The following is a 23,259-nucleotide window of genomic DNA, read 5'->3' as shown; positions in this document are numbered from 1 at the left end:
GCCTCATATGAAATAAACGTAACTAGAATTTTGTTTCTATCAGAATCAAAATTCAGCGTGAAAGATAATGTTTATTTTATATTTATTTTTTCAAGTTATAATATGACTTAATTTAAATTGTTTCTACTAAGCTAATATTTAATAAGTTTATAAATATTTTTTTCCGTTAAAACAAAAAAGCTGACAAGTGATTAAACAAAAAAGAACATCTTATGGAAGAAGTTTAAACTATACAAATTACTTAGTAGTAGTTATTCTGCAAGATCTAAAGTACTTATACAAAAGTAAAATTAAAAAAAATATTCCTACATACAAATTTAAAGCAATAAGAATATTGAAGCTAATTGAGCAATAACAAAACAATTTATATTGGTTTTTCGTGATAATCTTAAATTTTATAAATACTATTAAAAACAATAATTAAATTATGGGCAATAAAGTGTCTTCGTTGGTGGAAAACAAAAATATTGATTTGAAATGTTGCAATTGTTTGAAAAACATGTGTTTACAAGAAATTTCTGAATCGCCCATACGTATGATCGATTATAAATCAGATGAAAGAGGTGAGATGCGAACAATATGAATACGTTTTTTTTGTTTGTTTCAATTATTAAATTTGTACAAAAATATTTGCCACAAAATCTTCTATATTTATAATATGCATGTATAGAAGTTGAAAATTGTAAAGATTCAATAATTATTTGTAGTTGTTATTGTGGAAATTATTTACAATGTTACATTAAACTAGTAAGAGAGCTATATTCGGCTCTGCCGAATCTTATATACCCTTCACCAAATTATACTTTAAAATAAAAATTTGAAATATTTTTAGTTAAACAAAATTTAAAAAAAAAATGTTATTATATAATTTTTTTTTTCAATTTAATAGTGAAAAAAAATGTATGACAAAAAAATGTTTGGTGAAAAAAAAATATTTTTCCCGATTATGACCCATTGTAGGTCCGACTAACTATGGCGTTATATAAGTCATTGCAAAGATTTTTGAAATATCTATCATTAGATATCCATATTGTCTATATTAATGACTTAGTAATCTAGAAATAAATAAATTTTAAAAACAATTTTGAAATTTTTTTTAAAATTTTGTTTACCTAAAAATATTTAAAATTTTTATTTTAAAGTATAATTTGGTGAAGGGTATATAATATTCGGCATAGCTGAATATAGCTGTCTTACTTCTTATTTAGTTCATAGATATTACAACAAATGATTGAGTTGCTCAAGCAAATTTAAAGAGTTTATTTACATAGTTGAGGATTTTAAAGGTAAAACTGGGTAAAAAAAAAACTTTTATACGAACGGTTAAAGAATCCAAACATTTTTTGAAAAGGTTCATGTGATTATAGTATGAAAAGCTTTTATTTGAATAAAATGAATTCCTGTTTGAATTATAAAGGATTCAATTCTTTCACCCTTTAAGTGATTTCTAATCCAAATATAAAATTCAATTTGTTTTTAATTTTTTATACTTTTTCAAAATGAATATATAATTCAAATGATTTCAATATGTTTAAAGTACCAAAGAATTAAGCCCATGAATTAATTCGTATTAAATGCTTTAATGGAAGGATTATGAGAACAAATAAAATTTTGATAAAATTTGAATTAATTCAGAATTTTCAACACCAAACTAATTATGATCCTATTGATCCAAACCTATTCTGTCAAAAAAGTTCAAAATACCGAATATTTTTTAACATACAATAGTATAATAGTATTTGTACTCCATGTGGAAAATAAATTTAAATAATGAACGAAATCAAAACACCTGTATAAATAACAAAAATATTTTAGACAAATTCTTTTTAATGTGCACTTTATAACAATGAAACGATTTAAAAACGAAAACAGGTATTTTTTATTATACATTTAAAAAACTGTTAACAAAAATATTTTAGTACACAATCAAAATAGAATACAAATGATTAAGAAAAATTCTATCACAATTTTTTTTTTAATATAGAATTTAAATGCAATAAAATGTTTTTTAAACTTTCTTTAAAACACAAAAAAGTGGCTACAAACTAAAATTGAGCATAGTGTAACGAAGATCATTGCCATGCTATCTAGAATCCCCAGGACTATGTTTAGAAGGTGTTCGATATATGCGATTTTCAATTCAATGTATAAAGCATAGAAATTCGAATAATTTTCTTTTCGAAACAATTTAACAAATTAACATTCCCGATACTACAAAACCTATAATAACAAATAAGAGAGCTATATTCGAATCTAATATACCCTTCACCAAATTATACTTTAAAGTAAAAATTTTCAATATTTTTAGGTAAAATTTAAAAAAAAAATTTAAAATTTTTTTAAACTATTTTTTTTAATTATCTATATTAGTGAAAAAAAAATTATAGCAAAAATTGATTTTAAATTTTTTTAATTTAATAATTAATAAAGAAAAAATTTTATGACAAATTATTTTTTTTTTATGAAAAAAAATGCGGGTTAAAAAATATTTTTCCCGATTTTGACCCATTGTAGGTCCGACTTACTATGGACTTATATTCAAATTTGCAAAGGTCTTCGAAATATGTACTATTAGATATCAATATTGTCTATATTAATGACTTAGAGCTAGTTTCTGGGATAGAGATAATCTACATTCTTCGCTTAAACCTAAATTAAACTAAAAATTGTGTTTCTCACTTATTGTTTATATGCTATATAATCTAGGTTTAACTGAGCATCATTGGTGAGTTAAACCTAAGTATAAAATGCCAAAGCACAAACAGATGGAATATAAAATAAAGAATTCAGCACAGCAGCTCTTTGTTTTTATTTGCTTTATTAACATCAATATAATTTTTAATATACATTTTATATACTGTTATGTCGCTTTTTCTTTTAGAAAGTTAAAATTTACAAAAAAAAGTTATGTAACGCGGTTGCTTTTTCTTATAAAATGTATAGTATTGCCATATTTATATGAAAAAATTTGAAGAATAAACATGTGATTTGACTGAAAAGTATGGCAATGCTAACAAAATTAATCCACTAGTGAGAAACACAATCATTGGTTAAATTCCGGCAAAATATATTTCAGGATTAATATAACAGCGTGTTAAGCTGAGTTTAACTGACAAGTAAGAAACTAGCTCTTAGTAATCCAGATATATGTAGATCACAAAAAGAGATTGTCCTGATTTTTTCCTTATATGTATCTCAATAAATTTTTGGGCCGATTTTCTCGATTTGAATTTGCTACCGATATATAGCGGATATATTAATATATGAAACTTGTATGTAAGTTATTTGAGGGATACGGAAAGTTGATTTCAACATACAGACGGATGGATATGACTATATCGAAAAATGTAGAAATTACAAAAGGAATGACAAACTTATATGTATACACTTGCCACTGATGGGTGCTTTCATAATTCATCTATAACGGTAGCCAACATTTTTATTTTTAAATTCTAAGTGTTGCTTCTATAATAATTCGAAAAAAATCAAACAGCCAACCAACTAACTGCATATTCGAAAATTGAACACTTCTCAACTCGAGTCGTGTTTACGTACATATGTACATATGTAAATAGTATAATGTTGTTAAACTTGAAATATTTTCCATGTTAATTAAACAAATTTTGTCAACACTTCGATAGATGGATGTGACACACTTCGATTTTTGCACATTTAACAGCTTTTGGATTCCGATCACAAATGTCTATGCAAGGATTTCTTTAACAGAATAACAATCATATACTAAATACAAATAGTTTTGAGCACTTGGGTTATTTCATGATACATGCTGGAACTTCCACCACAAAATGATCTAAAATTTTTCGTGTTATTACATTTAAAGTGACGAATTTTAAGTAGTGAATAATTTGTCATCACTCTCGAATTAACAATTTATTCGCCGAAATAAATGATTAAATACTCAGAAAATTGTATATTTTTAACACTATTTGAATTGTTTTAATGTTGGGTTTGCATTTTGAACATGCATTCGTACGTATTCAATACGTAATTTTAAACGATGACGCCATCAAGTATTGTACAATGAAAGCATACAACACATTTGTATTAATTGACCAAATCTGCTTGCTGCTGCTGTAGCTGCGGGCAGTTGGAATTTCATTAATGAAGATCTGAATTTTTAAATGATTTAGTGTGTTTCTGAGTAGTGAAATTCTTGTAAAAGTATAATTTCTTTAAACGTTTGTAAATTGCAAGCTATATACCGATTTTTGTTAATAAAAATATAAAGTGTTATAATCGATTTAATTTCAATATTAATTGCTAAGTACTATATGAAATCCGCAATGATTTTTAAAAAAAAAAAAAAACGTACATTTAATTACTGTTATTATAGTGAGAAATAAGAATATGTAAACTTATATGCGAGCAATTAACAATGTTAAATTTATTTTATTTTAAAATAAAACAAACATGTGGGAGTTGTTTGTTTGACTTTGGCAAATAACAAAATGAAAAAAGTAGCAGATAATTTATGCAATTTATAATTTTTAATGCTATTATTATTTAACTTTTGTAGTCAGTTTGTTATGAATCTAGGCATTTGTCAGCAACGAATTTTATATTAAGTTATATTCTACAGGTAGTTTAATTGATGTAATTCATTATTGAATATCTATTGGATAAAGATCATATTTCATGCGAATGAAAATCTGAACCGTCGACTATCGTCTTTTAGTCAGACTAACAAAAATGCAATTTAGCAAGACTACAGAAGCTTAATAAAAGTAAACCATTCGAAACCATATTTGGCGTTACTGCTTTATGTCAAACACTTTTTGGAAATTTTTGATTCCACAAGTTCTTATTAAAAAGTAGCATACTCCATTAGTGATCAAAAACCCACAGACAATTCCAGAAATCATCACAACAATTAATTATACGAATTCAATTAATTTCAAATCCAATTATCAATAATAAAACGCTTGATTCCAAAAATCATACTTTTCAAGTGGCTACAGATCTCAAAAGCAAATACCGTTACCGAAAAAAGCAAAATACCGATACCGTTTACCTCATGATAAAAATATAGAAGGTAGTTTCAATCAAAATTTTTTTTTTCAAATAAGGTTTTTTGAAGTTTCCTTATTCTGTGAGCATTATAAAAAGCGTTGCCACATTCCTAAAAATGATTTTTATTTTAGAGAAATTTTTTACAAAAAATGTGTAATTTATAATTTAGTATTTAAATAAAAATGTATTAAGTATGTTGTGTTGGAAGTTAATGTATTAACTGCAATATTGCTTTTAAGGAAATGGTCGAAGCACACCATTGGCTCTTTTGGCAAATCTTCTTCGCAAGTTTTACATACATCCAGCCACTGTTGTCGTTTGTTAGGTAATGTAGGGACTTTAAAAAAATTTACATTTGAATTTTTGCAAAAATATTTGGTATTTTTGCAGTTGGGGAAAATGCAACTCATGTTTGTTAATTCTTAAAATAATGGTCACAAATTAGCTTTGAAATATTTGATAATGAAAATCTTACCTTTGATCCCAACTTGATAGTAAATATTTTTTATATTTTTTTTAATATTTTTCAAATTAATGAAAATTATGTATTAATTTTTTCACAAACTTCAAAGAATATATGGGAAAATTTTTAATTAATATGGTATTACTATTTTAACGAAAACGTCAAAATCCTTAAGCATGTCAGACGTAGAATTTTAAAAAATAAAGAGAGAATGAAACTACCTTCTATTTTTCTACTATGGTTTACCTTATATTGAAAATGAGATTTTTCATTTCAAATTCGGAAGACACAGTACAATTAATATAAATTTAATTTATTTTAATCGAAAATCTTAATTTCAATTTTGCTTTCTGATTCACAATTGAAAGTGAGATTTTCGATTTGAAAATGAGCAAATAGTAAATTAAATTGAGAAGAAAATATAAATTTAATTTAAAACTAGTTTTGATCGGTTAAGTATTAGAATTGGTACCAAATTCAACAGGTCCCCCCAGAATGTATGTATATAAAACAGGCAGGAAATTTCGCCCTCAAAACCGAAAAGTTTTCATATAAAAAAAGGAATAACAAGAAAAATGTAGAACAAATTGTAATTTCCCCCCCACAAATGGTTGACCTGGATCCGCGCCTGACATAAAACTTTGTAAAAAGGAGGACCCAGAGGGAAAGCTTTATGCAAAAATATTGTTCAGCTTTCAGACAGGTGTTTCTAAAGCACCTTGTCATTACAAACACGAAATAATGATTGAAAATTTAGAGGTATCACTCAAAACAATGTTATCCTTTTGTCACCTGAATTAAAATATTATACCCTATTTATAATGTTATACCATGCAATGTCGGATATAGAGTTCAGTTTCATCGTCATCAAAAATGTTTCATTATTCAAAATGTTTTACTGTAATCGTGAAATCGGTCTAAAAATGGCTAAGATGTGAGGAAAAAAAACCAGGATATCTGAATCTGAATTCAGGATATCTGAATTACTAAGTAATTAATATAGACAATATGGCTATCAAATGATAGATATTTCAAAGACCTTAATAAGTGGAAATAAATTGAAATGAAAATTTAAAAAAAAAAAATTTATGAAAATTAAAAAAAAAATTAAATTTTTATTTTAATGTATAATTTGGTGAAGGGTATGTAGCTATTTTACTTGTTTGAATGGTAAATCTCTATTCAAATTAGTTTTTCTCAATTTGAAATGTATAATCCAATTTTCAGTTGATTTTTCAAAACATATGCAGTAACGATTTATTTTAATTAAAAATCATTTAATTTCGGTTTTATTTATTCATTTAAGTATTTCGATGGGAGTTAATTCATAATGGAATTCATTCAACCTTTAAATGACTAAATTTTTGTTCATTCAAATCTAATTGAATAAAATTATTTTTTTTTTTTCATTCAACTTTTTTTTTTCATCATTTACAAAATAAATGGAAAACAATTATTGTATATACATATATAAAGCTTTTTCTAATAGATTTGATTTGAAGAAAATTTAATCATTCAATACATTTTTAAAGCTACGAATATTTAGTAATGAATTTGACTTAAAGAAAATTCGAATCATTCAATAAGGAATTAATTCTGTAAAGAATAAATTCTTAAAGGAATGAACTCAATACATTTGAAGTACTAAGGAGTAAAGACAACGAAGATATTCGTGCTGAATGGTTTAATGGTACTGTTAAGAGGATATATGTATTTAATTTGATTTTGAAAATTGAATTAAGAATTAATTCTTTCGAACTTTTGATGCCTACTTCATTTTGATAATGTTAAAAAATCATACATTTCAGTTTTGCTGTCTGTTGTGAGAAACCCTATATGTACTATGAGTATAATGATAACATCTCTTAGTAGTTTAAAGAGTATACAATAGACTTGATTTGACTGACTGAGTAATACGTAAGTACCCTTTAGCTAGTGTTTCTTATATATTCTTATTAGCCAACAAAAAGATTTCTCTCTTTATTAGTTGTTTTGTTTTGGAACACCCTCAAATATTGAGGGAAACAAAGTTTTGTTGTGGTACTAATTCAGTTAACAAGTACGATCGCAATAGAGTGGAACATAAGCGGAATATTGTTTATTGTGTAAAAATTATTAAATAAAAGAAATAATAAGTTGCCAAAAAAATTTAAATAAATCTTAAACAATAAATGTGCGTGATTAAAAAATTAAATTATACAAAATAAACCGTTACAAAAGTACATCTATAGTTGTATTATAAATATGGCAAATTGGTATTCGAATTATTTGCCCACCTGGGTAAACCGTTGGTGGCAACCTCCTCGTCCTTTAAATCCTTATCGAAGTATACGTCCTGCCTCAGAAGGTAAGGATGTTTTGAAAAAGTGTTTACAATTATTATTAAATTAAGTTTTGTTTTATCAAGGTCGTTTACTAAAACAAAAAACTATATAAGCCCACATACTTTTCATATCTCTGATTATCTATATAAATACAAATGTACATAAATAAATATGCATGTGTGTTTTAAGTACAATACGCGTTTTTGGGGTTTGTGACTTCATCTATTCTTTAATAATTTGATTTTTATTATTCTTCAATATTTACTTTGTTTGTTATCTTTTTGTTGTCAAACAAGTTTAAAAATTGTAGATATTTTTGTTTTACTCATTTGTGCGTTTTAATTTTTATTTAAAATTCTTGCAAATGAATTTTGTAAACAATATTTTACACATATTAATTTATATGCTCCCAAAAAAATATTACTTTCTCAATAAAAAAAGGTATTTATTTCACTAATACATATATACTTTTATTTTTAAATTTTTAAAATAGAAAACAAATAAAAAAAGTATTCATTATTATGGTATTGACAAAACAATCGAAACTTAGGTATTATTTTTACAAATACAGTTCTGCCCTTTTAGTGACTTAGTGTTTTGTTGGATAGCCCTTGATTTTTATTACTGTTTCACAGCTAAGATGCATCGAACTAATTAAATAGTCAATCCCTACAGTATTCCATTTATGGCTCGACCAGTTTAAATGTTCTCTGGCAATTTGTATAGGAGCAGATCTGTTTTCTTTTAGAAATAAGATGAATTTCGCGGGGCGAAAGCTACAAGTGTCATTTCCCTTCAGCTCACAATTTGAGAACTAATTTCCGGGGAGTCGTTTTTGGAAATTTAAAAAAAAAAAAAAAACTATCACTCAAACCACTTTATAAACAAGTAAGAGAGCTATATTTGGCTGTGCCGAATCTTATATACCATTCACCAATTATACTTTAAATACAAATTTTTAATATTTTTAGGTAAACACAATTTATTTTTTTCCAGTTGTTTTTTTTTAATTTATTGAAAAAAAAAAAATTTCGAATTGTTTTTTAAATTTAAAAAAATCTGTTTTAATTTAAAAAAAATTTTTTTTTATTATTTAGGAAAAAAAATCTTTTGGTGAAAAAAAAATCGGGTTAAAATTTTTTTCCGATTTTGACCCATTGTAGGTCCAACTTACTATGGTCTTTGCAAAGGTCTTTGAAATATCTATCATTATATATCCATATTGTCTATATTAATTACTTAGTAATCCAGATATAGGTCAAAAATAGGTAAAAAAAATCGAGGTTGTCATGGTTTTTTCCTCATAACTCAGCCATTTGTTAACCGATTTTCTCGATTTTAGCAACCGAGCCGGAAGAATTCCGGAGATATTGATGTATGAATCGTGTATGTAAGTTATTAGGGGCCTTCGAAAAGTTGATTTCAACAGACAGATAGACGGACATGGCTTAATCAACTCCGCTATCTAGAGGGATCCAGAATATATATACTTTATAGGGTCGGAAAATTATATTGTGGAAATTACAAACGGAATGACTTTTAAGACGTAATTTTTTCTTAATTCTCATTTGATTTTTTGAGTTTGTGGATAAGAGGGGTGGAGTAAAAGCAACTTTAAAAGGGAATTAATAAAAAACGACGTCTTAAAAGTCATTCCGTTTGTAATTTCCACAATATAATTTTCCGACCCTATAAAGTATATATATTCTGGATCCCTCTAGATAGCGGAGTTGATTAAGCCATGTCCGTCTATCTGTCTGTTGAAATCAACTTTTCGAAGGCCCCTAATAACTTACATACACGATTCATACATCAATATCTCCGGAATTCTTCCGGCTCGGTTGCTAAAATCGAGAAAATCGGTTAACAAATGGCTGAGATATGAGGAAAAAACCATGACAACCTCGATTTTTTTACCTATATTTGTTCGGGACTGGACGCCCAGTTGTGGTCTCTACACCCGAAACAATTGAAAAAAAATCACGAAGCCATATGCATCTCACGTTGCTCAGTAGTTTCAATTTAGAATGATCACTTGGGTATGAGAAAGCTTTCAAAGCTCACAATCGACCACAAACGCAATCGCGAGACAACATCGCAGGAGTGTTTGGCGTTGTTCAACAGCAATATGGACTAGTTTTTGGGCTGTTTCGTAACCGAGGACGAAACAATGATCCATCACAACACACTAGAGACCAAATAGCAATAAACACACAGGGTTTCTCGGGGTGAATCGACGCTAAAGAAGGTCCAGTTGGGTTTGTTAGCAAATAAAGTCATGGCGTACCTTCAAAACAATAAATAGCGAATATTATGCCAACTTATTTGGTCAATTTTATGAGGATTTGACGACTGCATTTGGCCAAGAAAAAAGTTCTTTTTCACCAGGACAATGTAATGTGCAGTTTTCGTGGCAAAAATCCATGAATTAGGCTACGAATTGCTCCCTCATCTGCCCTATTCTTCGGGTATCCCGATAGACTAGACGACAGTGTGCTGGGGTATCAAGGCTTCGCAGATTTCTTGTTTCCAAACCTGAAGAAATGACTCGGCTGAAAGAGATTTGAAATCATCTCACAAACAAATACCTATTTTGATGACCTCGACAAATCTTATTATTTGGAAGGGATACAAAAATTGGAGAAACGTTGGACAAAGTGTATAAAGCCCAAGGAAGAATGTTGAAAAATAAAATGATTTTTTATTCAAAAAACAATGTTAACAAAATTGTGAGAAACACGGCTAAATTTGTTTCATGTTTAACCTAACAGCGTGTTAAGCTACGTTTAACTAACAAGTAAAAAACTAGCTCTAAGTATAATATTAAAAATAAAATCATTAGCGGTTTCTTACTAAATTGCATTATAAAGCAATTAATGGATATGGCATTTAAAGCAAGTGATAACACAGCAAAAACTTTTCAAGATTTTGGCAGGAGGGTTTTAGATTTTTTTTTAAATGCTGAATATTTGCAAATAATTTTTTATTTATATTCGTTTATATTTATATAAATCTCCCAAACTTCAGGGTATTTTTCGTCATTGAGAATTACCGGTATTTGAAATAAATAGAAATTATCATTTTAAATCTTGAATAAAAAAATCTATAAACTTAAAAAGGCAAAATATTTTTTTTCAAATGAATCATCCTAATTTGTATTATTTACCCAATATGTTTGATTAAACATAAAACAAATTATTTTTTTATTGGGATTTATTGTCATAATTGGGAATCACTGATCATGATTCATCGAGCTCTTTAGTTCCGCGTCCTTCTATTTAATATAAAAACACACTTGTCTGATTTAAGACGACGTCATTTTTAGTATTAATCTTATGTTTTAATTGTTTGGTGTTTTTTTTAGTATAATTTTTGGCAAACCAAACTAATTTTCCCACGCCTACAAAATTTCGTTCAATGAATTTAACTATTTTGGAAGAAAACATAAATAAAGATTATAATATTAATTATGTGTAAATAAATCAGTCTATAATTATATAAACAAATACAGGGTAAAAAGTGGTTTATTTTGTAAAAATCTGAAATGATTTTTGTTAGAAAAAATGTTAATTCCCATCTTACACATATTTTTTGAAAATATTTCAAATATAAAAATGGTAACCATAACCAAACAAATAAAAACAAGTGAGAGAACTATATTCGAATCTTATATACCCTTCACCAAATTATACTTCAAAACTAAAATTTTAAATATTTTTAGGTAAACAAAATTTATTTTTTTGCAGTTTTTTCATTTTTTGGAAAAAAAAATTCGAATAGTTTTTTTAAAATTTTTTAGATTTAATTTTTTTTTTGTTTTACGTCATTGCAAAGGTCTTTGAATCATTAGATATCCATATTGTCTATATTAATGACATAGTAATCCAGATATACAGTGGTGGCCACCAATTTAAGACAAATACTTGCATTTTTTTCATCAACTGAATTTTAAGTGCGATAGAGACAAAATAAAAGGACCTCTAAGGGTATGAAATTTATTATTAATGTTTCTAGTTTCTGAAAAATGTTTGGAAAAATCGGTAAAACATATATGGACAAATATATGTGGAAATACGTTGAACCACCTCAGCGAACATCCGCTGTTAATAACATGATATGACCGAAACTAATGGAACTAAAAATACGAAATTTGGTCCGAATATTTTATAATAATAAAAATATAATGATATAAATGTGAGAAAATATGTTTATTTAAAAAAAAATTTTTTTGGTCAAGTTGTAGAAAAATTTTATGAGTTCGTGGTGAATATGTATGAATTGATACAGTCGAATAAAACACACTTGTGTGTTAAAATAGTCCTCATGCATACATATTTGTGAAAATATTTGAAAAAATAATTGACAATCACGTGGAATTTAGCAAACAATTTTTTTAAATTCCTGGCCACCACTGTAGGTCAAAAATAGGTAAAAAAATCGATGTTGTCCTGGTTTTTTCCTCATATCGCAGCCATTTGTGGACCGATTTATCTTATTTTAAATAGCAAACTTATCGAAAGCATGTCTGACAGAATTATTGAAGATTTGGACCCCGAAGATATCTGACAAATTGATTTCAACAGACAGACAGATGGACATGGCTTAATCGACTCCGCTATCTATAAGGATCTATAATATATATGGGGCATTTCATGTCAAGTGAACCAACTTTTGAAATCGTTTTAACACAAAAATTGTATGTCTTGAGTTACAAAACATTTATTTTGATATATATCCCACTCGCATCCCACTAAGCGATCAAAACCATCTTAAAGGAATAGGCCTAAGCTTTCTTTATAGCAAAAAAAAAATTACAAAAAGCGCCCATTTTAAAAAAAAGTCAAAAAAGTTTTTGATTTTGCCAAAAAATCAAAAATTGTATATCTTGAGTTACAAAATATTTATTTTGATAGATATCCCACTCGTATCCCACTAAGGGACCTAAAATATCTTAAAGGAATGGACCTAAGCTTTCTTTTGACTAAAAAAAAATTTTTAAAAAAGGGCCCATTTTGAAAAAAAATTCGAATTTGCAAAAAAAAAGTCAATAATTGAATGTCTTGAGTTACAACATTTTTATTTTAATAGATATCCTACTCACATCTTCCTAAGTGACAAAATAGGTCTTAAAGGAAAAGACCTAAGCTTTCTTTTGAGCAAAAAAAAAATTTTAAAAAAAAGTCCCATATTGGAAAAAAATTTCGATTTTGCAAAAAAAAATTGTTACAAAATATTTATTTTGATAGATATACCACTCGCATCCCACTAAGGGACTAAAAATATCTTAAAGGAATGGACCTAGGCTTTCTTTTGAGCAAAAAAAAAAAATTAAAAAAGGGCCCATATTGGAAAAAAATTTTGATTTTGCAAAAAAAAATTAAAAAATTGTATGTCTTGCGTTACAAAATATTTATTTTGATAGATATCCCACTCGCATCCCACTAAGGGACTAAAAATATCTTAAAGGAATGGACCTAAGCTTTCTTTTGACTACAAAAAAAAAAAAAAAATTTAAAAAAAGGGCCCATTTGGAAAAAAAATCGTATTTGCGCAAAAAAAAGTCAAAAATTGTAAGTCTTGAGTTAAAAAATATTTATTTTGATAGATATCCCACTCGCATCCCACTAAGCGACCAAAAGGGTCTTCAAGGATAATATCTAAGCTTTTGTTTGACCTAAAAAAAAAGATTAAAAAAGGGTCCATTTTGAAAAAAAAAAGTCAACAAAGTTTTTGATTTTGCAAAAAAAGTCAAAAATTTTATGTTTTGAGTTACAAAATATTTATTTTGATAGATATCCCACTCGCATCCCACTAAGCGACCAAGTAGGTGTTCAAGGAAAATATCTAAACTTTATTTTAAGAAAAAAAAGGACCCATTTTAAAAAAAAGTCAAAAAAGTTTTTGATTTCGGAAAAAAAATATTAAAATTTTTTTATTTTTTTTTTTAAATATTTTTTTTCGAAAGATCGAAGAAATAGCTATCTATACTATTTGGGACACATTTTGCTAAGAACAATAGGTAATAAGTTACATGGATAAGAAAAAACCCCTGTTTGACCAAATTGTCAAAATTTTACCCCCTATAACTCAGAGAGTTCTCGACCGATGTTGTTGAAAAATTGTGTCTGAGTTACTATCCAACCTTGGTGCAAATTTCATCCCGATCGGAAGACATCGATTTCAAAAGTTGGTTCACTTGACATGAAATGCCCCATATACTTTATAGGGTCGGAAATGAAAAATGTAGAAATTACAAACTTATATATATACCCTTCTCACGAAGGTGAAGGGTATAATAAATCAATTATTTGTATGAAAATCATAATAATAAGAATGCGATTTCTGACCATACAAGAAAAGGTGAAGGAAACTCTAGGCCACTAGGCTTTTGATTTTTGGAACATCAGCGAAATGTACACAGTTCGTTTGTCCCTGTTTTTCGATATTTATTTCGAACATTTATTTTATAATAGTCGAAAAGGTAATATTTGTGGCGCTAGTGGTCAGATAATAACAAAAACTAGGAGAATTAGGAAGTAATTTGTTCTTTTCAAATTCAACTAAAAGTCTCATTAACACATGCCAATTAGTTGGAAAAGGAAACCATTTCAAATTAAAAATGTTTATTCTTTGTCAATAATTTGTAATATAATTTTCGTTCTCATTCTTTAAAATAATAAATGAATAAATATGCCTAATATTACAAACGATGTAGTTCTTAATGTGATGACTTAATGCTCTACATTTTATTTACGGTATTTTTCAAATACCAATCAATTGAATATTTTTGACAGATTTATCACAAAAGGTCATATATCCATAATTGTACATAAAAAAAATTACAAACAAATTTATTATTAATACCAGAACTTATAAATGATACAGTATAAATTGTATATACAGTGCCGGTAAAAATAATAGCACCACAGAACCTTAAAGCAATTAACATGAGAAATATTTTTATTTCCATAGTAATTTTAATTAAATATAATATAAGATGGTTAATTAATCTCTATTTCTTCTATGAGTAAAGTTTTCTTTAAGAAATATTAACCTTTCAATCCATTATATGGTATTTTTGAAAAATACCCAGATTTTGTGCAGTCAAAATAATAGCACCATCGTAAGAAATTGTCGAAAAAATATAGAATATTCATGTTTTAGTTTTAAAAAATCGCCATTAAATTATAATTTGAATCTATTTATATCGAAATGAATAAAATTAAAAACAAAAAAATAAATTTTACTTTTCTAATTTTTTTAGTAACAACAAAAGTGGTACATGTGATGGTACCGGATGCTCTAGTTTAAAAAATTATGATTTCTGAAAATACAAATTAGCTTAATTCAGAATAAAACTATTTATAGATATTTAGAAATGGTTTTAAAAAACATTGCGTTGAAATAAAAATATAAATTTTAGGTTGCGCAACCGCTTATCGCTTTTAATCATAACACTCTTGGCCCACCGTTTCGAAAATCAGGCATTATTGTTCTGCACGGTGGTCAAAAGTGACGACTAGTGTTGCAGTTATTCGCTGACCATTTCAATAACAAAATTTAAATTATTTAAATTCTAGAAAAGTTTCACCAACAAGAATATAACATCCTCTATTAAAGGTAAAATTTTCGAAGTCGCATTACCATTTTTCAACATTCAAGTACCAAAACACTTTTTGGTCAAATAATTAAACAAATTATATTGTTTGATATCAGACTTCTATAGAAAGTCCTCCGAATCGAATTTCAACCAAAATTTAAGATAATATATTCATCTTATCTTACAAACACAGAGATTTAAAAATTGTATTTTGATTGTGGTTTTTCTATTATAACATTCGAATAATATATTGAATATGTGGAATAAATAATTCAATCTTATATGATCAAATGCTAGATAAAATCATACTCAGATATAAATCAATGAAATTATGACCATAGGAATGATCTATGGAATGATAAACTGATATACATTTGGGTTTCAGCTAAAAGGTCAATGTCGTGGGACAGAATACGATATCCCCAAACATAATTTTATTAAAAATAGATGGCCAAAAGTCACAAAAAGGGTAAAACGAAGCAACAATATTTAAGAATTTATTTTGGGGAATGAAAAAAAATATATTTGGCATACAAGTTCGATACAAAATTTTTAAAATTTAAGAATCTTTATAGGTAGGTCTCTTTTTTGCCAAAAAATACGAAAACAAAAGACAACAATATTTTACTTTTAATAACTTGTTAAGAACGTTACAAACCATAATAATTGTTACTAAATTAAATTTTGTACTGGTTAATTTTTGTTTATTTTAATCGATTTCTATCTTAGTGCTATTTTTTTGACTGATGAATTTCTTAGGTATTTATATATTAGAAGTTTTCTTTAAAATTTGCATCTAATTTTCAAAACTATTTTTAAGGTTTGAAAGTTCATTGAATTAAGCATAAATTTATACAAAAACAACAAAAATTAATTTAACAGTTTTTACGTAATATTATTATAAAACAATATGAATGTCGTGGTGCTATTATTTTTACCGCAGCTGTACATATTGAAAATGTTTGATTGAAGTTCAAACTACTTGAACTAAATTGTACATAAATACAAATTAATAATAACAAACAAAATATGTATATTTTATATTTATAGTCATTTGCTAATGTGTTCTAATTGAATAACAATACTCAATTTTTATTTGATATTTCATCTTGCAATTAGTTAATAGTACTCGTATCTACATATATAATTTGATTTAAAATGTATAACACAGAATAGTTTGTTTAAATGATTGAACATATTTTTTAGAGTATTGGGATAAATTGATTCGAATACTTGACAATTAATAAACAAAAATAGAATTTGCATCCGTAAAGCATGATGTCATCACTAAACAAACTTATATTTTTTAAATTAAATATTCCTATGAACATATATACAAATTTTATATTATGGAATTTGTTTATTTTATAAATACAAATGAAAATCTATTTTATTATTTATTTTCAAATTAAAGTGATCGATTTTCAATTAAAAAAAATGGTTTTAATAATAAAATATCTTTAAATATTATTGAATTATTTTAAAGAATGCTGGATTTATGACCTCATTTGAATGTTATTTAATAAGTCTGTTATGTTTTTTAGCTGAAACAAGATAACGGAATTTGTATGTTACATTAAAAAATTTCTATTGTTTATAGAAAATTCAAAAATTATTTAGCTTTAAATTCTTTCCTATGCATTATTTATTTTGTATAGAAATGATAAATACTTTAAATATACAAATACACTCATAAATCAAAATGTTTGTCCATATCCGTCAAAAACTGTAATACATGTCAGTAACACCTAATAATTCGAGTTTAATATAAGACTAAAATACGTGTCTTTTTGCCCATTAAATTTTGCTCATGACTTTTATTATGTACAGTGAGTGACAGTACAATAACAAATTTTTCCGAAAACTATATTCTGGAATTTTAGTTTTAAAAAAATATGATATTTTACATATATAAAAGTATGTTTTTAAGATAAATTCAAATTTTAAAAATACATTTATAGAATGTAGTTATACTTCTTAGCATAGGCAAACAATGGAAACTTTTCAACTTCTACAAAAAAGAAGACGAAAACAAAAATAATATGTCAGAAAACGATGTAAAAAGCATAACGTTTAACCAGTATTTCAATATTTATTTTAGTTTTGTAATTAAATAGCAAGAGAGTTTAAGATATTCCCAAAAATTACTCGCGGGGGATAAAAATAAAATAATCTAAAATTGGAATTTAGTTCTTAGTTGTATATAAACAAATTTAAACCCCTATTATTATTATTATTATTATTTTCTCTAAATATTGTTTAAATATTTCCTTTAAATAAACCTAATTCTTTTGATTGCAACAAAAAAGCAGTTTATGCTTCAAATTAGACTGATGTTCTCACGGCCACCTTATACACTTATACACTGCATTTCTATCCAGATGTTTCTAGTACCATCTATCGATGCTTCTTGAAAGTTATATTTCTACAATAATCAACTCAAAGCTTGTGTTCCACAGCTAAGTTAGTAATTTGCTGTTAATCGGCCGGTAAACAACATTTTCCAAAATTAGAAGTCTGCATAAATATAAATTTTGGGAATCATGATGCAACATGAAACAAATACAATTTCGTAACAATATGAATATCGTTAAAAGTGGAAATGGTAGACACCTTTGTAATTCCTTTAAGAACATAAAATTCAAATTTTATTCATACTTAATAACCGAATTTTTCTACTGTGTCTTGAGTTGAGTGAACATAATTCGGTTATTTCAACCGTAATGCTTCTTTGCCAACTGACTATCTGTTGCTAGACCAGAAAAAAAATATGGATATAATAGAATAATTAAATTACCAACAAAGTTGGCCATCGCAACGAATCTGAATATTGTAACTTTAAGAAAAGAAGAAAACTTATAAAGAAATTTCCCGACAGTGATGGGAAAGAGACTGGACCCAAGTAAACAAAAAAGACAGTCAAGTTTGTAGGTGGTAATATTATGGTGTCAGGGCAAGGTATGGGTCCAATTCACATCATAAAAGATACTTTACAATCGGAGCCATTTTAAATGATTTTATGTATCCATACGATGAGAAAAATATACCCCTAATTTAGAGATTCCAGCACGACCATAATCCCAAACATATCTTTTGGGTTGTAATCGAGTGGTTACAATAAATAAGAAAAGTGTTTTGAAATGACCTGCCCAATATTCAGATCTCAATACCATAGAAAACCTATAATAAATTTCAAATCACAAAATACGGACTCAGAATTGTACTTCGATGGAAGCTTGATAAGGGAATGACAAACTATGTTTGAATCTTTAAATGGTTCAATGCATCATCACTGTCAAGAATAAAATAAAGGATCTAAAATATTCTAAAAATTAATTCTAGTTTTCCATTGTTTTGTGAATACCATAATAAGAAATAATTTTTAAATTAAAATTTGTATAAGATTTTTTTTTTGGATTTTGAAATATTTGAAAAGTTTCGATTGTATTGTCAAGCACTGTATATTTCGTATAGTGGTAATATTAAAAGTTATATTAAGCTTGTAAATAAATTTACAGCAATAAATAATAAGTAAATACTCTAATGTTCAATGACATTTTAATGATCAATGACGTTTTAATGATCTATTTTTATTTCAGACAATTCAAGTGATGCCGTTTTAAAAGTTGTCACCGTGGAATTACACCGCGAAGACAATCATGACGAACATCACACAGATCATTTCTATGCCGCCAAGGATGCACTAATAGTGAGGCGCGGTGAACCATTTCGAATAACATTGAATTTTAATCGCCCTTTTAGTCCCAGCCGTGATGCCATAAGTTTTATTTTCACAGTGGCTGATGAGAAAAGACCTAGTCCCGGTCATGGTACTTTAATAGGTATAGTACCCAGAGATGGTATTGATTTCTTAGGTGATCCTCTGGAATGGGGAGCCGGTATAGAGGTGCATGAGGGCAGCTCATTAACGGTGCTAATCAAGCCTGCCGTTACATGTCCGGTGACGGAATGGAAATTAGATATTGATACCAAATTGCTGGGAGATGGATCGAAGTCATTTACCATTCCAGTGCCAATTTATGTGCTTTTTAATCCCTGGTGTCCCGATGATCAAGTTTATCTTGCGGATCGCGACGAGCGTAAAGAATATGTAATGCATGATACCACACTTATTTGGCGTGGTTCTTATAATCGTCTAAGACCATCTGTGTGGAAAATTGGACAGTTTGAACGTCATGTTTTGGAGTGTTCTTTAAAATTATTGGGTACTGTGGGACGTGTACCGGCAGCTTATAGAGGAGATCCTGTACGTGTGGCCAGAGCTTTATCGGCAGCTGTAAATTCCGTAGACGATGATGGTGTTATTTTAGGCAATTGGACTGAAGACTTTTCGGGTGGTATTGCTCCCACCAAATGGATGGGTTCTACGGAGATCTTGCAACAATTTTATAAAACACAAAAACCCGTCAAATATGGCCAATGTTGGAACTTCTCTGGTGTTTTAACTACTATAGCTCGAGCTCTGGGCATACCTTCCCGCATTATAACCTGCTATTCATCGGCCCATGACACCCAAGCCTCATTAACTGTGGACATATTTATTGATCAGAATAACAAAAAAATGGATGCAGAAACGACTGACTCTATTTGGAACTATCATGTTTGGAATGAAGTCTGGATGACTCGGCCCGATTTGGGAGTAGGACAGAATGGCATAAGCTATGATGGTTGGCAAGCTGTAGATGCCACTCCACAAGAGGCTTCCGATAACATGTACAGAGTTGGTCCTGCCTCCGTGGCGGCTGTTAAACATGGTGAAATCTTAAGACCTTTTGATTGTGGTTTCGTGTTTTCGGAAGTCAATGCCGATAAGGTGTATTGGCGTTATAATGGTCCCTTCCAACCCATAAAAATGTTACGCAAAGACACCTTGGCCATAGGACATTTAATAAGTACTAAGGCTGTGCTGAAATGGGAACGTGAGGATGTTACAGATTCATATAAATTCGAAGAGAAAACCGATGAAGAACGCAATATTATGCTGAAAGCTTTAAAACACTCTCGCCATGCTTTCAGTCGCTATTATTTGAATGATAATTTCAACGAAGTGGAGTTCGATATGCAATTAAAGGATGACATTAAAATTGGAGAAAGTTTTACAGTTGTTGTCAGTATTACAAATAAATCGAAAGATAAGCCTCACACGGCAACCGGTCAATTGAACTGTGATACGGTTTTGTATACAGGTATTAATAACGAAGAAGTCAAATCAATGGGTTTTGAGGTGGAAATTCAACCGGGAGAAACCGAATATGTTCGCATGGAAGTAGTGTTTGAAGAATATTTCAAGAAATTATCAACACAGGTAATGCCAATAACTTTAATATATAATTTTTATGAAATAATACATTTTGTAAAATAAGATCTTTTAAATTTCCGAAAGATCTGTAAAATTTCATAAAAACAACAACTAAATACATAGAAATTTAAATATCTACTATTTGTTTTCTTTATTTCTAGGCATCTTTCAATATTTCGTGCTCTTCTATAGTGAAAGACACCGAATACGAATATTATGCTCAAGATGATTTCCGAGTACGTAAACCAGACATTAAATTCACTTTCCAAGGTGACATAGTATCCCAACAGCCAGTGGATGTTATAGTCCGTTTAACCAATCCATTGCCCATACCTGTCAAAAAGGGATTATTCTATATAGAAGGTCCTGGCATAGAAAAACCCTTGAGATTCAAGGTAAATATTTATTCAAACTCTTTAAAATTTTTAAAAACAATTTATTTACATATATATTTTTCCTTATTGCAGATTGCCGAAATTCCAGTAGGGGGCACAGCGGCATCTACTTTTAAATATGTACCGCCCTATTCTGGTCGTGGTACAATGTTGGCGAAATTCTCCTCAAGGGAATTGGATGATGTGGATGGCTTTATGCATTACGAAATTCAACCTAGACCAGAGGATGTTATTAACAGTGATCATAGACGTTCTAGCAGTAATATAATTAGAAGAAGAACCGATGTTATACCTTAAATCATTATTTTTCTTAAAACGGCAATTCTTTTTTTCCATTCGACAGGGATAATTTAATTTTAGTAATAATAATATTTAGTTGTGTATATTATTAAGTTGCAATACAAAACACTCGAATTAGTAGTAATTTTGAAATCGAATGATAAGATCCCTTAATAAATTTATCTACAAGTATTTTTTTTTTTACCCACAAAAGAACATTTTATTAAACAAAATAAAAAATAAAGTTGCAAAAATTAAATTAATTAAATAAGTAAGTATTTTAAAACAAATTTGCATTAGCTAAAAATTAATCCATTCCAAGAGCAAATGCTGGCTTATTTGAAGTTTTTAAATAATAAATTCCTTCAGCTGTTTTGGGTACACGATCTCCCATTAGTATCTTGGAGCCGGTACAATTTTCACCTTTAATATCAATCAGTGAAGTACAAGGGGTTGCATAAAATCCTTTTTCACTATTAATCGATTCCGCGTAGTATTCATATGATCTGCCATGGCTGCAACCAGCTAAATTTGGTTTTAAATCCACTAAACTTTAGTAACAATTTGATATTTTTAATAAATTTGGGACTTACTAAAGATTTGGCTGATTTCAGTGCAGCCGGGTTGCGGGGGATGGCCACCATTAGGATAGAAATCGGCATGACCAATGGGATTTTTAAAGCCCAAAAAGCCAGCACAGCTGTGTATAACATCAACAAATTCAGCATCTGTGCGATCTAAATGATTTTCGGGTCCAATGCAATCTTCAAAAGCTGGACGAGCTGGATCCAAACCTGTTCAAAAATAACATCAAATTTGGAAGTAAAAATATTGTGGTATTATTTTAGAAAATTATACAAATTACCTGTAATTCTACCCACACGATACTTTGTATATGAACCAGCATAACCCATAATATGTGAACCCAAACTATGGCCTATAAGATGAATACGCATGGGGTCTGCGTCTTTCTCCTCTACCAGTAAATCTATAAGTTTGGCCACAGCGCGTCCCACTTGTACGGTATAACGGGCCGGTCTCAAGTAATAAATATTATCAGCTTGATCTCTCCAATTTATAGCTTAAAAAATACAACCAGGTTCTAAATAATTTCACTCAAATTTATACATTTTACTGTCTGTCTTACCAAAAACATTAATGTGTCCCTTTTGCATGTAGGCACCTCTTATAGATTGTATAGAATTACTTTGAGTGCTTGATTTCCAGCCATGTACTAATATTTTTGTATCCAATTTGGGATTAAATTTCTCGGCCATTTCGTCCCAAGTATCACGTTTAGCACGTAAATGTAAAAAGGCTTCGCTGTTATCCAATGCTACGGTATTTACCAATGGCTTATCAGGATTTGAACTAAAAATTTTAATACACAATACATTTAAATTAAAAACCTTTTTGTTAAATTAAATGTATATGTGATTCTTACCCGCCATAATATTCAAATTGTATTAGTTTTGGTACTTGATTGCGATTATCCTCTGGCGGTGGTTCCACCAAATATGCCACTTGTGGCTTACCATCTCCATCGGGCATATAAATCCAGGTATCATTATAATCCTCTTCATTTAATTCCACTTGTGCTCGTATACCCACTTTTATCATGAAACAAGAAAATTGTAGATAATTAACTTTAAAATACTAGATTATTTCAAAATAGTTTAAGTTGTTTATTACACAGTTGCATCACCGGTTTTACAAAGTTTAATAATGTTGAAACTCCTCCAATTAACCACTGGATCAATACGAATGTTGAGGATAATTCATTGCGACAAGGACTAAAGATATTACACAAGCAGTGGGCTGATGTAATGCCAGCCATTTTTAGTTGT

General features: G+C 28.4%; 2 protein-coding genes across 3 annotated transcripts; one reads left to right on the top strand and one right to left on the bottom strand.

The window, feature by feature from the left end:
* The first annotated feature begins 405 nt into the window (after positions 1-405).
* Tg (Transglutaminase) lies at positions 406-21,622 on the top strand. 2 transcript variants are annotated; one of them, XM_065500611.1, is made up of 4 exons: positions 406-563; positions 19,018-20,744; positions 20,900-21,133; positions 21,206-21,622. In XM_065500611.1, exons 1-4 carry the CDS (start codon positions 428-430, stop codon positions 21,428-21,430), a joined length of 2,322 nt encoding a protein of 773 aa, XP_065356683.1. In that variant the 5' UTR covers positions 406-427; the 3' UTR covers positions 21,431-21,622. The 2 variants fall into 2 exon arrangements, with proteins under 2 accessions (XP_065356683.1, XP_065356684.1); XM_065500612.1 differs by lacking the exon at positions 406-563 and adding an exon at positions 7,566-7,841 and having other exon boundaries at positions 21,206-21,620.
* LOC135951049 (pancreatic triacylglycerol lipase) lies at positions 21,605-23,259 on the bottom strand. Its single transcript, XM_065500613.1, has 6 exons — positions 23,105-23,259; positions 22,857-23,022; positions 22,560-22,783; positions 22,278-22,493; positions 22,006-22,206; positions 21,605-21,937 (listed from the first exon to the last, which is right to left on the bottom strand). The coding sequence occupies exons 1-6, from the start codon at positions 23,247-23,249 to the stop codon at positions 21,720-21,722; spliced, it is 1,170 nt and encodes a 389-aa protein (XP_065356685.1). The 5' UTR covers positions 23,250-23,259; the 3' UTR covers positions 21,605-21,719.

The sequence above is a fragment of the Calliphora vicina genome, chromosome 2 (genome assembly GCF_958450345.1).
Source record: "Calliphora vicina chromosome 2, idCalVici1.1, whole genome shotgun sequence".
Classification (NCBI taxonomy): Eukaryota; Metazoa; Arthropoda; class Insecta; order Diptera; family Calliphoridae; genus Calliphora; species Calliphora vicina.
Note: the sequence above shows the minus strand (reverse complement) of the source record. Positions and strands in the feature narration are given on the sequence as shown.